At 34.4% G+C, this 16,823-nt stretch overlaps 1 protein-coding gene across 1 annotated transcript in view; it reads left to right on the plus strand.

The window, feature by feature from the left end:
• The window catches only part of LOC145242706 (ubiquitin-like domain-containing CTD phosphatase 1), a 50,275-nt gene extending 37,477 nt beyond the window's left edge, over window positions 1-12,798 (plus strand). Inside the window, exons 7-9 of the mRNA XM_080105837.1 lie at window positions 2,167-2,280; window positions 6,756-6,883; window positions 12,202-12,798. Of these exons, the coding sequence (XP_079961963.1) occupies window positions 2,167-2,280; window positions 6,756-6,883; window positions 12,202-12,322 (363 nt within the window). The 3' untranslated portion in view covers window positions 12,323-12,798. The remainder of the gene's footprint in view (window positions 1-2,166; window positions 2,281-6,755; window positions 6,884-12,201) is intronic.
• Window positions 12,799-16,823: the final 4,025 nt, after the last annotated feature.

Below are 16,823 nucleotides of genomic sequence, written 5' to 3' on the forward strand. Positions count from 1 at the left end.
AAACTGCTATCTTAAACCCCCACCACCACCACCACCACCTTCAAACAAAATGTTTCTACACAAAATAATTGACAACTTTTGTTTTCAATTTTCCGAAAAAAAAAAAAAGAAAAAAAAAAGAAGCATTTTATAACAGAATGATTCCGGTTAAATCTGAACCCTTTTTCTCATAGATATTTCAAAAACGTTTTTAAAATTCACGCTCCCTTTCTAATTGACTCTATATGCACTTGTATTTGAGACAGACATCGCGCACGCATACATACACGTTTTCCTTCCAGATAGTGAAACTATCTCCATCTCGGCTTTTTAACCCCCCATCCTTTCTACTTTAGTCTTACATCTCAACACTGACACTAACCCACATCCCTTTTAGTCTTGTTTATATACAACCAAATCTTATTTTTTTAAACAACATTTACAGAAACCTTCTGATATTGACTCCCAGTGATGTAGATGACCTGATATTTTCGTTGCAAACTTTGCTTTTGTATAAAGCTGTATTGCCTGAAATTACTAAAACTAGCTGGCCGAAACATGCTCATGACTGTGTAGCAACACATTACTGCTTCTGTAGAAACAAATTAAAAAAATGGTATTGAGCACTCTTATATTAATCTCATTATACTTGATTGGTTACTTTAAAATTTGGAAAATAACAACCTTGAATTATCATTCAAACATGGTAGTGTTTGAATATATGGTTAAGTGGCAGTTTTAGTCATTTAGAACTGCTTTAAAACTTCACCACTCGTTTATTTTTCGACCAAATTTCAAACAATTATTACAGTTTATAGATCACCACCTTCTCAGCTATATTATGAAAAAAAAATTTTAATTTTCGTTCAGTAAAACAAAAGTTATGATGAATTTACTGGTGTTCAAAATTGTAAAAAAAAATGTAAGGTGAGCGATGTTCTTTATGACTGGTTTCCATAGCAACCACGTTGCTTCAGCGACTAGCGTTGCTACCAATTCACCGCTCATGCAAAAAGACAAATAACAAGGGAAACAGAGAATGAAAGCAAATGAGTGCCGTACATTGTTATTACATATGTGTATGTTATGTTTATAGGGGCAAAAAATAAGACTGAAATTAAACACAGAACAAGTGAATTTACTGGAAGCCTGGAAAAATCATAGATTGCAATAGAAAAATGCAAGCATGAAAAGTAAATTTAAATGATTTTTTTGAAATATGATATTTTGTTTTCATCATACAGATTTTTTTTTGTTTTTTAATATGAAAGTATGGACCAGCATCCAAAACTCTAACATTAAAAATAAACAATAGTTATTTCCTCGTGAAAGGTCGACAGTAATTATTCGTTTTGAATTTTAATAATTTTGAAATTTTTAGCATATTTTGAATAGATGCAACATTTGAAAGCAAAATGTCCCTGAAAATTTGATTTTGTTGATTTCAAAGTTCTTGTCCGGAATTTATATATAAAAAAAAAAAAAAAAAAAAAGGAAGAAAAATCCCTATGATGTGTACATACCTGTGACGAAACAAAAATATCATCTTCCAAAACTCATGTAAATTGATCAAGTAGTTTTTTTTATAAAGAAAATCATTTTTAAGCAATTACTGAGAATTCATAGGCATTACAACATTAATCTGGTAAGTATGAAGTTTTGTTGAGTTATCTTCCTTTGTTTCCTGAGATATTTTTTCAAAATGGAAGGCAAGACAGTCATTTCTCCTATACTCATAAAATTTGCTTTTCTTATTTATAAATAAAACTACTTAGTCAATTTGCATGATTTTTGGAATATGATAATTTCATTTTTTTCATGGGTACATACATCATATGGATTTGTTTTCATTTTTTGATATAGAGGGAATTCTGAACAAAAACTATTAATACAAGCCAGAATTTCTCTTGACCTCAAAGTCATTAGCAGTGTTGAGTTGTGCGGTCCTGCACAGTTCTAGAAGGTTCAACCTGCCTTCTGACCCTTTGTGAAGGGCTGACTTTGTTGCTAATTGCCTGAAGTGCCCTTATTGGGGAATGCTAATAGAATTGCCCAGGTATTTTTTGTAAGCTAGAGTGCTATTCCTCTAGAATGCTGGCTTTTTAAGTCTCCCTCTTCTTAACCTTGTATCACATCTTCCCCGCCATGGAAAGGAGATAAATGATTACCAATGATTTATTTCTACAGGTAAAACCACTGGGAGTCATTTGGGGAAAGTTTGATCAATGGAATGCCAAAAATACGGTCATGTTTGACGACGTGCGAAGGAATTTTCTGATGAACCCACAGAGTGGATTAAAGGTTTGAAAAATCATATTTCTATTTTAAAAAAATTTTTTCTCCGCATTTTTCTTTTTTAATGTTTATAAAGCAATGTGATACTACTGATATCTCTCCCCTAAATATATCCCTCCCCCCTAAATGTTAGGAAGCAACAAAAAGAGAAGGAAAACGTAAAAAAAAGAAATAAGTTTATCAGCAGAACAAAGGTATAAGAAGTCGTTCATAAAGGAACACAAAAGAACGCTAAAATAGGATTGTTAATCAAGGTGTGGTGAGCAAAAGATTAAACATAAATGTAAAGTTAGTTTGCGAACATTTTGAGGAATGGCAATGAGGTTTTCGATAGACAAGTTGTTAGGTTTTTGATGGGTGAAACCTGTTGTGAGTTTGGCATGAAGGCAGATCATTGCCTGGGGTGGATCGAGAGCCTGGGGTGGATCGAGAGAACTTTAGAAGGTCAAGATGAACTGACTAATATGGCCTCAACAGAACATAGATGTGGACATTAGCGTGTAGAGGTCGATAGTGTCACACACACACCCAGAGTAAAACTGATATTTGTCAAACATATTGCAGTTTGTGTTTTGTTTTATTTTAACTTTTTTAATTTTTGTGAGGGAGGAGTATTAATCAAGTTGTGGTAGTAACGGGAACAAAAGATTGATCAATATATTTTAGTTGTGGGAACGGCAATAAGTTTTACAACCGTTATGGACAGTCTGCAGGCTGTCTTGGGTTTATGACAGTTGCGAGTTGGTCAAGGTAGAAATCAAAAATATATTCTAGAATATATTTTTGATTTAGAAGTGGCAATGAGTTTTGCAACATTTTATAATACTGACTTGATTGTGTGACGATTGATGATAGTTATAGGACGCGACCGAAGGCCAGTTACAGTTTGGAGTGGATCATGACATGTTGACATCAACTCACTCATGTGGACATTAATGCTAAAAGAGTCAATGGTGTTGCACATCTACACACAAAATATGTTGTCGTTTGTGTTTTATTTTATACTAGCGAGGGGTACCCGGTGTTACCCGGGTGTTGGGGGGGGGGTAAAAAAAAAGATGTGAAAAAAAAAAACATGCAATGTTAACCATTGCCCCACCACGACATGCTTACGGAAACACGTTTGAATTTATTTAATTAGTTGGATTTAGCAGGTGCTCGTTTTAATGAGTTAATGAGGTCAGTTTGACTGCGGGATTTCATTTACTGCTGAACGCTTTTTTCCTCGCCCCCAAGATGTTATAGGAAAAAGCCTAACCCACATGCGGCGAGCGACAAATATTGAATATTTATCTTCCCGAAATCGAGCAAATTAAATAGACAGGCGAGCTTTGTTGTTAACTGTGAGATATTACGATTTTTATGTGATATAAAAAGTTTTAAAAGTTGTGAACCGACCGACCGCTTCTCTGAAAGAAGCCTTTTGTAGACACACAGAAAAAGCGAACATACACACATACATACATACATACACACATACATGCACACACACATACATACACACACATACATTTTCGCTTTTATATTTATAGATTTTTGAACTCGTATATGCTGCCTTGGCAATCACCAATGTGAGAGACAACAACATGGCCAGAAAAAAAGACAAAGAAGACCATAGAAATAGCAGCTGGCAGTTGTCAAGCAGGCAAATGTATAATCTTATCACAGTGAGATTAAAACATTTAAAATTCACATAATTGAAGAACATCATTCGAATATGCTGATTGTGTGATCAAAATCGCATGGACGTAAACATGTGCAGTGTGTGAATAACGGATGCTGCAGCTAGAGATGTTTGGCCAGAGTAAAAGTGGGGGAGGGGATGCAAAGAGCTGAAAATATCTCCAACCAGTCAGATCACCAAAAAGATATTTTTTTTTTTACAAGGTAGTCGCCACTTATCAAGGTCCGAAGGTCACTCGAGGATAAGGGTTAATGAATGTAAAGTAGTTATCGGTAATTATGTAGATTGGGTAGAATTTGATTTACATTGGATTTGAAGGCTACCATATTGCAATTGGCCAATATTCCCATTTGTTTAAAAAAGTAAGTGCCTTATTTGAAGAAAGATTCCTAATAGGATCGGTTTTGTAAGAGAAACAATATCAGGAGATCAGTTGGATTTTATCTTCAGTGAATGTCTCCTCTGGGTGGCTGAATAATGACCACCAACAAAAAGCCACAACCAGGCAAGGATGAAGGGATCCCAGGAAAATAGAAAGAGAGGTGATTATAACAATGTTAAATATTAAAATATATATCAATGAATGATGAGTCTACATAATTTATTCCACCGTAATAGATCTTAATATGCTTCATTTTTTTTTGTCTGATTTTATAACATGTCTGCGTTTTATTGCCTTCTTTTAATTCCATTAATATACACACTAAACAATGCTTCAAGCAAACTACTTTTCTTTTGTTTTTGTAGTAGGATAACAATAAAAAAAAACACTAACAATATTATGGTGTCATGTTTGGGGGGGAGCAGGAGGCCTTTATTCTTTTACAATGTCAGTACCTCCCCCTCTTTCTCAAAAGAGGGGGAGGGTGGAGTTTTGAAAAAAGATATCTGGAATTTTTCCGCTCATCTCTCAAAGAGAACAAATTTTCTATCTTCTTCTCTACGTGTCACTTTGGCTGTTGTATCCTGCCACACATAGGGCTAATTCCAATCTCTAACATCTAATGGATTTTCTACCTCACCTAGCCTCGATGTGGAAAATTCTGTCTTAAACATTATTTTCACAATGCTGCTACTTATTTTTATTTTTTATTTTTTTACATGGGGGTCACCACTTATCAAGGCCCGAAGGCCACTCAGGGATAAGGGTTATTGCGTGTACAGTAATCAATGAGATAGTATTGTAGTAATCATTAGTATTGGAGATTTTGATAGTGTCTTACTTAAGAGGGCGGTTTGTCAGGAGTTTGTTTATGTTGGACTTGAAGACGTCCAAGTTGTAGTCAGGTGGGAAACAGGCAAGCGGCAGAGAGTTCCACTGGCGTGCAGTTCTAAGAAAGAAGCTTTGTTCATGGAATCTACGTTTGGATTTAGGTACAGATAAAGAGTGGGGAAAATTGTTGACAGTAGTTTCAGCCAGACGGGTGTTTTTCGTGAAAGATTGACGAGGGGGGGATGAGGGATTGGAGCTCAGACAAGCACCTGCCATGGAAATAACGATAAAACAAAGACAGGCTCGCAATGTCTCTTCTGTGGGAGAGAGGTTGCAGGGAAGAGAAAAGGGCATCCCCCACTAAACCACAAAGTCTATTTTGTACTCTGTCAAGGCAGGATAGGCTGTTTTTAGCAGCTTCTGCCCAGATATGGCAGCAGTACTCCATCCTTGGACATACTTGGCTTTTATACAGATAGAGAATTGCATCAATAGTGAGATATCTTCTGGAGCGGTAGAATGATCCCACCATTTTCCCAGCGTCCCTGGCAACAGATTTGATGTACGTGTTCCATTTCAGACCAGGAGTAAAGGTCAAACCCAGAAGCTTGTCAAAACATGGAGCCTCTCCAAGATGAGAGCCATCCATTTCAATTGATCTCAGATGGGGATCAGAGCGTTGATGATGTAAAAATAGAAGCTTGGTTTTGGATGCATTAAAAGTGACCAGCCACCTCTTCCTCCATTGTACCACGTGCTCAAGATCAGAGGAGAGAGAATTAGAGAGAACTTTGTCATTTACGGCCTTTGATGTGTTGCCATAGATGGTCGTGTCATCAGCATAGATGTCAACGAATGATTTAAGTATGTGTTTTGTTTTTTAATTGTATCCTACCATTATATCATAACAAGCATGGATACCCGGCATTGCCCAGGTGGAGAGAACTGGTATTCTAATGATATTGAGCACCCCCCCCCCAATCCCCTTAAAAACACAAACAAAATAAATGAATCAAAACAACTTTTGTTTCAATCAAAATAGCAGCGAGTAACGTGCAAAAAAAAAAAACTAGCCGCAGCAGGTAAGCTCGAACCTGTAACATGAAAAAGGAAAAGCTAATGCACTAGTTGTCATAGCCACGACAACTTATGACGTCACGACGGGTCGAAATAATGTTTTTTAAATGTACATTGAAATTGCTAGATGTATGACTTGCAAAAATCTCAACACAAAAAGCGACCCCTGCTTGGAGAAAACAACCCAGTTGACCAGCACAGAATTAATCTTTTTGGCCAATTTTTATATATTTTTCATGTGAGAGATTGTCTTTCTAACGATACCAATTTTGTTGTGGTTCGATGCGTCTGTCAACACATTTTCCCTTTTTATAAAATCGATTTGCTTCAGTTTGTGTCTATTTCTTACACTTCTGCATTTTATTGCCTTTTATAAATTAAAAATTTTTATACACACTGAACAATGCTTTTATAAATTAAAAAATTTTATACACACTGAACAATGCTTTTAGCAAACTACATTAACTTCTTATTCTAGTTTTTTGATTTACTCTGTTTATTTTTCAGATCCGACCATTTAAATCGGCTCATGTCAACCGTGGCACTGACCGGGAACTTTTAAAACTGACCAAATATCTCAAAGCGATTGCCCCTCTTGATGATTTCACTCACCTGAAACATTCACATTGGGAAAGGTAACCCTCTTATAACCGCCTTTACTCCTTTTAACCTCAGCAAATTATTTATTCAATTGCTGAATGCCTTAGTTAAAGTCAGAAACAAGTCAACGTTGTCTTCGTTGGCTAATTTCTATTCCTGTAAAGATATGGATCGAGAGTGTAAGAGGAGGTTTGTCTAAAAAGTACTCATCTTTAGGCTAGAAAAAATATTTCGCGTATCTGACTGGATTTGGACCCTAGAAGTAGGCCCTTTGTGCTTGCACACCGTCAGCCCACCGATCCTTCCACATCTGCATACAAACACCTCTGGAAGTCTTCTTTTGGTGTTTATCTCCGCCATAGCATTCCGCATTATCTCCTCTCTACTCTCAAACCGGGATCCTTTCAGTCGCGTCTTCAAGTTTGGAAACAATCAGAGATCACAAGGAGTCATGTCTGGAGAGAAGAGAGGTTGGCGACTGAAATTCCATGTTTGGCCAAGAAATGTTTGATCAAATGGGATGAGTGTGCGGGGTTGTAGTGGAGTTGCCAATTTTTCACAGTCCACATGCCTAGTCTTTTGCGCCAAACTGTGTCACGGAGATGCCAGAGAACATCTTGATAAAACTCCTTTGAAAGTACTCCTTTGTCACTGTTTGTCCTTCTGGTGAGTATTCATGATGCACAATTCCATGGATATCAAAGAAGATATCACCTTCATTTTGCTTCCCTCCTGGAGCCGCAGACCTTGGATCTTGGAGACTTGAGATGCTTCCATTACAATGACCCATACACACATGACTCATCTCCAGTTATCACGGTGTTCAGAAATTCAGGATGAGTGTTTGCGGTGTCCAAAATCACACCAACTTCGACGTTCTCCAGGAGACCAACATCACCAGCATCAAAGTCATCATCATTAGGAACCAGCTGAGGTGGTCGGGCCACGTTGTGAAGATGTTGGATTCTCGGCTGCTGAAACAATTCATCTATGGGTAGCTAAAAGAAAGAAAAGTGCACTTCAGTCGGCCAGAAAAAACGATACAAAGGTCTTGTGAAAGCAAACTTGAAGGAAGGTGGCATCAGCACATAGACATGGGAGACGCAGGTCAAAGATAGGCAAACCTGGATGTAGCCTATCTCACTGCATATACTAAAACCCAGAACACGATCACCATCCTCAGCAGTGAGGCAGTCTTGGAAGCTTTTTTAACCTTGAAAACTATATATAAATAATGTAAATATAAAAAATTTTTTCATTTAGTTTTTTGTTAGAAAATTTTTTTGTTAGTAAGTCATTTAATTGCTGATTTAACTTGCTTTCTCGAACTCGCAATAATCTTAATTTTTCAGGGATCATCAGTTGTTTACCCTGAAACACTGTTTCAGGGATTTAAAAACAAAACAAAACAGTAGAACCCTGGGATACAGCATAAAAAATTTGTAACAAAATACAATACACATGTATATGATCAAATGACATTATAAATAACACCGTAAGGTAGGGCAAATACTATAACCAAGGACCAGAAAAACATTGTATTCCACATTGTAACCTGAAAAAAACGTATCCTAGGGCCACTGTATCACGGGGTTCTACTACATTTTTATTTATTTTATTTATTTTTTATTTTATTTTAATTTAATTTTATTTATTTTATTTTTTTTTATTTTATTTATTTTTATTTTATTTATTTTATTTATTTTTTATTTTATTTTATTTTAATTTTATTTATTTTTATTTTATTTTATTTAGTTTGGATGAATCCACTATACTCTTTTTTTGTTATTAATATTCTATTTATATATTTACATTTTTATTTATTAGCAAGGAATGGCGGAAAATATGTCATGTAGGTTTGCATTCCGCATTGAGCAACTCGATGATGATTTATTAGTTTATTTCAAAATATATAAAAAGTTAAAAATATTTTAAATATGTACACAAGTTTTTTTTTTTTTTTTTTTTTTTTTTAATACACTTTTTTATTAATGTGGTTTTGGATTTCCTCTATTAATCTACTTTGATTAATTTTATCGACAAAATGTTGCATCCCTCTGCCTGTTCTACAAGTACCTTTAGGGCGAATGCTCTGACGAACTACAAGCACTTGTACTCCCCTCGACGTGAACATCCCCGGCAAACCCAACAAGCAGCTAAATCCCACCCCTTCACAGTAGAGATCCCTAGGTGTAAGAAAGCCTTCTACCCCAATAGTTTCTTCCCCAGAACTGCTAGACTTTGGAACTCGCTTCCGAGATTTTGCTTTCCCAACTGTACTGACATGCAGAAGTTCAAGTGTAATGTGAACAGACATCTTTCTACTCATCTCCTTTCATAATATCCCTTCAACTTATGTCCCCGATAGTAGCCCCCCTACTTCAAAGTGGCACAGTGCCTTGTTGTGAGTGAAAATTGAATATAAAAAAATAAATATGATTTAAAAACATCAGGATATCGAACAACTGCTTTATTTAACTGTTTAAATGTTTTAGTTTTGTTTCATCGTTCTTATAACTAAGCTAGAGACTGGAGGTATAAAATCTAGCAATTCGTAAAAACTCAGACATAAAAAACATATACATAGGCGATGTTCTATTTCTATGTTGAAAGGAGGAGTTTCTTTCATCCAACATTTTATGTATAAAAATTCCATCCTCAATTTTTATGTCTAAATCCAGAAATGTATTAGCTTGTGTTCCTCTGTGTTTACAATTTTATTCTAACTCAAGTGAATATATCAGATGTTTATTTGTTCAATTTCTTTAAAGTCATCAAAGTCATCTTTTATACATATAAGGTGATCAATAAATTTCCTACAATTATAATAATTATATGTTCTAGATATATCATTTTTTGTTTAATGACTTACATAGACTAATATATATATGTATACATATGTATATATTAGTCTATGTAAGTTAACATTTGCCCTAGAAGGTACTGGCAAAGTGATATTTTACTAGCCTGGGTACCCGGCATTGCCCGGGTGTTTGGAGGTGTATGTTTAGCAAAAAAAAAAAAAAACAGTGGTAGTAGGCAAGCACAAACATTAGTCATGGTGAAAGTAATTTTTTTACTCATGGAGTGGAACCCCACAAGCTCAGCTTGTTTTTCGAGAATTTATGCGATCTAATTTTTCTTTTACTGGATCCAGAATTGTTTACGACCCAAAATAGATTTATATTACGATAGAATTTCCTTTTCTGGTGGAAATTATTTAATTCGATTAATAATTTAAACAGTTGAAAAATAAATTTACTTAAACGTTTAGTGATGCACATCTTTAAGGCTACAATAAACCGAATGTTAACTGTTTTTTTGTGTATTTTAGTTATGTGGAAGTTTTTTTATTTTCTTATCTAACTTTTATATATATTAAATACTTATATTAACAAAGGAATTTATGCCAGATATATATATGTGTGTGTGTGTGTATATATATATATATATATATATATATATACACACACCTACATACGTACTGCCATGTAATCCGCAAACTAACTATCTTCTTTTGACATTACTTACTTATTTATGAACATGCCTCTCAACGAAACCATACAAATATGTGCTGATATGCTGTATCATAGCACGTTAACCCTTCCTGCTTTCCGGAGAACATTTTTCTGGAACTCATGGAACTGGCCACTAAGTCAGTTTTAACTTCAATAATGAAATGTATCGGCAGGTTGATGGGGTTGCAATGGGCAGTCCTCTGGGTTCTATCCTAGCTAATATCTTCCTAGGTTTCCAGGAATCTGTTTTATTCACTCAGGTTACTGACCCTTTCGTTATTCGTGGTATGTTGATGACACTTTTGTCATTTTCAAGTCCCGTCACGAAGTGAGTGAATTTTTCCTGCAATTAAATAATCTCTACCCAGCAGTACAATTCACCATGAAGGAGGAGCATTATAGCTTTCTTCTCTTCTTTGATGTTTTGGTAGAAATGATAGGGAACAATTTTTCTACCACAGTGTACAGGAAACCGACTTTCATGGACTTGTATATTAGTTGGGATTCCTTTTCCCCTATGAGTAGGAAAATTAGCTTGATTAAAACTTTAGTTCACTGTGCTCTTATAATTTGCACGATCAGCAAATTAGAAGCTGAATTAAAAAAGATAATTGATATACTTATTAAGAACAGTTTCCCTGACGGTATCATTTTCAAGTTTATTCATAAAAAACTTGCGAAATCGAATACCAATATTTTCTTTGGTCCACTTAAATATCCTGTCTGTTTAAAGCTCCCCTTTATTGGTTTTATCAGTAAAGGTTTTTCTCATAGGATTAGATGCTATTATGCAGTGCAACCCCGTGTGGTATTTGGTACCAGGATGGCTTTCCCAACCTTTCAGAAAGATGTTCTACCCATACTGAACAAAAGTTTAGTCATTTATGAATTTAAATGCCAGTGTGGTGCTGACTATGTGGATCGAACTCTTCAGTGCTTGGGGGTCAAACTGGTCCAACATGTACCTGCATGATTTTGTAAGTCTCATGGGTTTAACAGGAATATATCAATGAGTGCATCTGGGTGTTTAAGGAATATGCCCGGATGTTTACTGAGCACATCCGGGCACTCCCCGATCCACGAGTCCGCAATCGGGCAGCATCTGCTTGACAATAAATTGGGAGACCTATTCAGATAGTTGTTTTTGTATCGTACATAAACTCGATCCAAACATCTACTTAAAATCTTGGAGGCCTTGAGTATTAGGATACTAAACCTTCACTTTGTCGACAGAAAGAGCTTTCCCACAAATTCGAGTTATTCAAAGAACGCTAACATACATGCATATTTTGTATACTTATATAAATTGTGTGTGTGTATATATATATATATATATATATATATACACACATATATATATATATATATATATATATATATATATATATATATATATAGTCTACATTTGTTGATAATGTTTTTTGCTTATTTAATACTTCATGCCCCCCAAATATCGGAGACATTTCTCTATTTACCCACTCCATATTGCAAATTTTTTCTCTCCTAAATTTTAAATGATAATCATTAATATTTTGTTTTTTTTTTCATCGTATTCGTTAATGTTTTTCCCTCTTGAAAATGCATTGGTCGACAGACACCTTCAGTTTACATCTTAATAGTTCTTTTTTTTTTTTATTCATCAATTTATTGTTAAAATGCTTTTATTAATGTTTTCTATTCCCCTTCGATTTTTATGCGATCATGTCCCCAACTCAACATGACTCCAGCTATCCTGTTTAATATATATATATATATACACATATATTATATAAAAGATAAAAGAAAAGGAATTCATACTGCATATATACATAATGATTGTTTTAATTATTGTTTAGGTACAAACCAAAACGCAAATACAGTGAGATGACCGAGCCTGCTTCAAACAAAGAAGAACCGCATGGCAAAGATGAGGCTGATCAGTCACATCAATCACCATCCCATGAAGCTGATGTGTAGAAGTCGAAACCTCCATGGAAGGGATGCTTCGGGGAGGGGTGGGGGATTTTATTTTCTATTTTTAGATGCTGGTTCATTAACTGTTTTGGATGACAAAAGCCGAACTTCATGCGCGGACACCATTTTCACGTCCCTGTGTCTTGTTAATCGCTTCTCCAATGTTTCATATCACAATACGGCTTTGAAGACGAGTTTTCCTTCCTCTCTCCTGCTCCCTCCTTCTTTCATTGTTGTTACTGATGCTAAAAATGAAAGCACCTGATAAAAAATATAAGTGTTTTTATTTTTTAGAACATAGGATGAATCAAGGATTTCCTTACTTGAAGTTCTTGGCTTGATAATCAACTTGTTTCTCTTGTAATGTTTTTCTTCATTAAGGAGATTGCAATCTTATAAAGTTCCAATTTAAAAAAAAAAAAAAAAAAAAAATAATAAAAAATTATATATATATATATATATATATATATATATATATATATATATATTCCCAGTTTAAAATAAAATTTCAGCTTAAAAAATTTTTAAAATAAATAAAAAATCTAATATATATTCATTCCCAGTTTAAAATATTTTTCAGGCAAAAAAAGCAAAAAAATATAAATAAATTAATAATAAAAAAAGTACCAAAAAAAAATATATATTCCTAGTTTAAAAAAAAAATTTCAGCTTAAAACAAAAAAAATAAATAAATTCATAAAAATTTAAAAAATATATATATATATATATTCCCAGTTAAAAAAAAATTTTCAACTAAAAAAACTAAAAAACTAAAAAATTACAAAATAAATATATTCCTAGTTTAAAAAATTTTCAGCTTAAAAAAAAAAAAAAATTCAAATAAATTTAAAAAAAAAAAAAAATTCAAATAAATAAATAAATAAAAAAAAAAATATATATATTCCCAGTTTTAAAAAAAAAATTAAATGGGGAAAAAAAAAACTAAAATCCATAGATTTTCTTTGGATTTTTTAATGTTGAAATTGTTTTCAACTTGATTGTCGTATCTTGTTCAATTAAAGAACGCAAGCAAAAGATAGTTGTGCTCGTTATGCTTAGATAGAACTCAAGATGATGAAAAAATAAAAATATGTTCACACAAAAACCTGCGTCATGGTGAAGGGGAAACTGTCAGTGCGTGTTCATAACCCGCCCCCCTCATCCTCCAAGAAAAAAAACAAGAAAAAGCAAAAATCTTTATAATGTGAATTTTTTTTTTATTTGAGAGTAACCACTTATCAAGGCTTGAAGGCCATTTGAAGATAATGGTTAATGACTGTAAGCTTGTAGTGTAGTAATTGTTAATGGTATAAATTGGGTAGAATTTAATTATTTGAGGGGACAGCTCAACAAGAACTTGTTTACATTGGACTTGAAGGCTACCATGTAATCAGCCAGGAAGCAGTCCAATGGAACAGAGTTCCATAGGCGGGCAGTTCTAGGAAAGAAGCTTTGTTCATTAACTCTGCATTTAGATTTAGGCACAGATAGAGAGTGGGAGAAATTGTTGATAGTGGTTGTAGTTAGTTGAGTGTTTTTGTGAAAGTTTGGCAAGAGGAGACCATAGATTGGGTACACCAAGCAACTCCTGCCTAGATGTGGTAGCAGTACTCCATTTTAGGATGTACTTGGCGCTTATACTTGTGATGGATAGAAAAAAAAGAAATCACATAATATGATTAACTAGCTTTATTTAAAAAAAATTTTTTAATTGAGATTTATGGACAATCCATGATCTCACAACACCATTTTGAAGTTCATCACTGGTTAAGTTGCCCTTAAAATAGCTCTTCAGAAAAAGAGTTTAGAACTGGTCTAAGTATCCTCACCAAAAATTAGGAAAAAAATTTTGAGTAGAATTTTAATTAAAAGATAAAATCAGTTTCTGTATTCTGCCAATCCAACATTTCATTACTTGGTTAAATGATAGACTGACTTATCTCCCCTTGTTTAAATTTTTTTTTTTTTGCCTGATTTTTTTTATTACATTTTCACCCCAAACAAGGCACGCCACTTTGATGTAGGAGGCTACTATCAGGGACAGAAGCTACAGGGGTACTATGTAGGGAGTTGGGCAGCAAGATGTCGGTTTACGTTACAATTCAACTTCTGTATGTCAGTACCGTTGGGGAAGCAGGGACCCAGAAGGGAATTCCAAATGGTAGCAGTTCTGGGGAAGAAACTACTGGAATAGAAGGCTCTCTTACATCTAGGGATCTCTACTGTGAAGGGTGGGATTTAGCTGTTTGTCAAGGGTATTTACGTTGAGGGGGTACAAGTGCTTGCAGTTGTATAAGTATATATTTGTTTCCCCACAAAAGCAAAATGTGACACAAGGTCGTTTTTAATGTGGGGGGGGGGAAGCTCCCTAGAAAGGGGCACTCTGGAAGTAGGTAAAAATAAAATTGTCTTAGTATAGAAGGGGGTTCTTCTTCATTGACTAAAAACAAATTGAGTGCAGCATCAGAATAGATACTACACTCTGATCCTGGCCTGTAGATTTCGAACTGCGATTTTCAATTGTGCCCTTATCTGTATAAGTACTTTTAAAAATTTTTACTTTTTGTCTTGAGTCTAGTCGAAGCACGGAGCACCGAAAGATGAATTGTAGGCTGAATATTTATTCACATTCTTGTCAATTCATTTTCATTAGCATTTCATTAAAAAATAGCAACTTGTATTCGACTAAATGTGTACAATAGGTATCATGCTTTAGCGTTGAATAATCAGAAAACGGGATTTATATCTAAAATGACCAAACAATTAGATTCATTATGGTCTACCCTCTTGCCTTATTAACCCTAACCTAACCCCCAAACCTACCCCTCTTTCCTTCAGCAATATTCCCTTCAGTAAGATTCATTACTTCATTTTCAATAGCATTTTGTTTAAAAAAAATTTTTTTTTAAATAGCAACTTGTATTCGACTAAATGTGTACAATGAAGTGTTTACAATAGATATGCTTTGGCATAAATAATAACAGAAAGGAATTTATGTCTAAAATGACCAAACAATTAGATCCATTATGGTCCTTTAACTCACCCCACCCTCTTAATCCTGACCCCACCCTCTTAATTCCGACCCCAAAGTAATATTTATTCACATTTCCATCAGTAAAATTCCTCACTTCATTTTCAATAGCATTTTGTAAAAAAAGCAACTTGTATTTCACTAAATGTGTACAATTCAACCATTTTTTTCTTTGTTTATTAATTAAATATTAAAAACGGAACAAATCTTGTTGTCTTATTTTTTTTTTTTTTTTTTTATTCGAGGTGTGGCTGGTTTAATGGATACGATCATCTACTATAGAATCAACTATATGTAATGAGACCCACCCCCCTCCACTCCGGGTTTGATCGCAAACAAACAAAAAAAGATAGTAAATAAGAATTAGTATGAGAATGAAATATTTTTAGGCAAGAATTATTCGGAAAGAAAGTAAAAAAAACTATATCGTACGTCTTTTATAGTCACGTGATATCCGAAAACTGAACTCCTCAATTGTTAAAAAGTGACGGAGGGTGTCGACGGAAGGCAAATTCAGTTCTACTCAGACGGACAAGCCGCAACAAAATATTTTTTTGTTGCGGCCTTGTATTTTAGTGTTTTGGTATACACCATTTTGTGTTTCACATAATAAACCGAATGTGTTGAAGTAAATATTCTAAAATGGGGTGCAAAGATGTTGCAGAAACATTCGGAATCGCAAGAAATACTGTAAGGAAAATTTGGTGACAAACATTTTAAAGTTTGTTCAATATTTTGGTTCCAATGGATGTTTCAAGCTATAAATTCTTTTGTGTCCGAAAGAAGAAAGACTACACTCAACAGCTTGGAAGGATAAGCATGATTCCCTTGAGAAGAAGCACTTTGAGGTCTACTGCTGAAACGTGGGAGAAATGGCTAGCTGGATCTAGTGTACAACATATCAAAATGCAGCAAGACAATGCTCAGCCACATCGATATCCAACAAACCCACTGTTCAAAAAAGAGTCAGAAAGATTGGAGTTGAATATTGAATTGTTTAACCAGCCTCCAAACAGCCTGAATCTGAATGTATGTGACCTAGATTTCTTCGATACAATATGCAATGCATTCAGCAGCAAAAGACTCCAATTAATGTAGATGATTTAATTTAAGCCGTCAAAGCTTCCAGACATTACATGGATTGAAGTCGAACAACATTTTTCTGACTTTACAGCAGACAATGGAACAAATTATTTTGTCTGACAATAATTACAAGTTCTAACATTTGTCAAAATCACAGCTAGAAATAAAAGCCAAACTTCCTACTTTTTAAACGTATCACAGTCGATTTTTCACCAGAAAGCAAAATCATACACTCGTTTTGTATAAAAAATTGTTCGTTGTTACTGCGTCAGAAATGCGTGCACCTAGTCCTAGTCAGAAAGAGTGGAATGGGGAAATAGAGCCACACTTGTGTGGGGTTGATTTCTCGACTGACTCACTTCTTTCTTCCTTTTTCTCTGGGCTATATAA

This window comes from Euprymna scolopes, chromosome 21, assembly GCF_053919585.1.
Source record: "Euprymna scolopes isolate OS-2025 chromosome 21, ASM5391958v1, whole genome shotgun sequence".
In the NCBI taxonomy this organism is placed as follows: domain Eukaryota; kingdom Metazoa; phylum Mollusca; class Cephalopoda; order Sepiida; family Sepiolidae; genus Euprymna; species Euprymna scolopes.